Raw genomic sequence first — 1,083 nt, forward strand, 5'->3', positions numbered from 1 at the left:
GATTCTTAATATTACTTTTATGTATGTTATTGTATTTGGCATTTAAATACGCCGCCTTTTACTGCTTTGCATTGGCGGCGGTGTTGTGGATGGACTGCTATTAGATTCTAATGACATCGAACCACGAGTACGCTTGGGCGTACGTTTTGGAATATCAGTCAGCTTTGCTGTTATCTTTTTGTCCACCTCTTTGGAATGGTGACTGCTAGAACTAGCTTTATGTGAAGATGTTTTTTCTATATAGCGAAGAAAACATTTTTTATTAGTCTTTAGATATAAAAACGGAATTGAAAAAAAATACCTCCACTGCCGCTCTTTGTGGTGTTATCAGTAGCCACGGCAATAATCGAAGGCGGACCTCCAGTGGAATCTACGCTGCTTAGCCGTTGTTTCTCTTCACACTCTGCACGTTTTTTTGACAGCAAAGCCGAAAACTCTATTTCCGGTAATGAGAATTCTTTTTCCTCGTTAGGAAACGGTAGCGGCTCCAACTCATCCAAAACATCTAAATTGTACATAGTGCGCAAATGTGCCCATATTGCTTCTGCTGGAACATCACGTTGCAAATTCTTTGATAGGCGATCAGCAATACAAACCATGTAGAAATGTTTGTTAATGCCAACAGGCTTCAAACCCTCCAATGCGAAAAACAATTGTATTTCCTCCTCGGCCGACCATTCGATTTGTTCACTATCGCTGGGGGGCACCGCCGAAATTGATGCCTTTTCCCGCGAAACCGTCATATTGGAAAATCTAAAAGATTTCACAATTTTCCACACTAACACGTTTTCAGCGAAATTGATAATGTTCTTGAGCAGTCCAAATGAATGCCGGGCGAAAAGACACACAAACTCGTGTTTCCTTATTTTTCTTTGTGTGAATAATGGGGCGTCTCCACAGGTAAAAGTTTTTATCTTCATAATGCTATCACGCAATAAATTGGCTGCGGAAACCGGAGTTAGACAGCAACATTTTCATTTGCGCGATAACATCAAGGCGGGAACTTTATTGACATTCGAGTACAAAAACAAAAATGTTGCTCTTTTCTATTAAAATATTTGTTATTTACTTGGATGTGAAATA

The 1,083-nt window shown here is 39.6% G+C and overlaps 1 protein-coding gene across 1 annotated transcript; it reads right to left on the reverse strand.

Annotated features, from left to right (window-relative positions):
* Positions 1-6: 6 nt before the first annotated feature.
* Positions 7-890, reverse strand: LOC108357654 (MRG/MORF4L-binding protein-like). The gene is made up of 2 exons (XM_017608725.1): positions 302-890; positions 7-236 (listed from the first exon to the last, which is right to left on the reverse strand). Exons 1-2 carry the CDS (start codon positions 741-743, stop codon positions 43-45), a joined length of 636 nt encoding a protein of 211 aa, XP_017464214.1. The 5' UTR covers positions 744-890; the 3' UTR covers positions 7-42.
* Positions 891-1,083: the final 193 nt, after the last annotated feature.

Source organism: Rhagoletis zephyria, unplaced genomic scaffold (assembly GCF_001687245.7).
Source record: "Rhagoletis zephyria isolate East Lansing unplaced genomic scaffold, Rhagoletis_zephyria_1.1 Rzeph_scaffold_81829, whole genome shotgun sequence".
Taxonomy (NCBI): Eukaryota; Metazoa; Arthropoda; class Insecta; order Diptera; family Tephritidae; genus Rhagoletis; species Rhagoletis zephyria.

Excerpts from the sequence above, each read along its gene's own strand:
- LOC108357654 (XM_017608725.1), bottom strand. The coding sequence starts at position 743 with ATGACGGTTTCGCGGGAAAAGGCATCAATTTCGGCGGTGCCCCCCAGC. Across the intron at positions 237-301 it reads CACAAAGAGCGGCAGTGGAG|AAAAAACATCTTCACATAAA; the intron begins GTATTTTTTTTC and ends TTCGCTATATAG.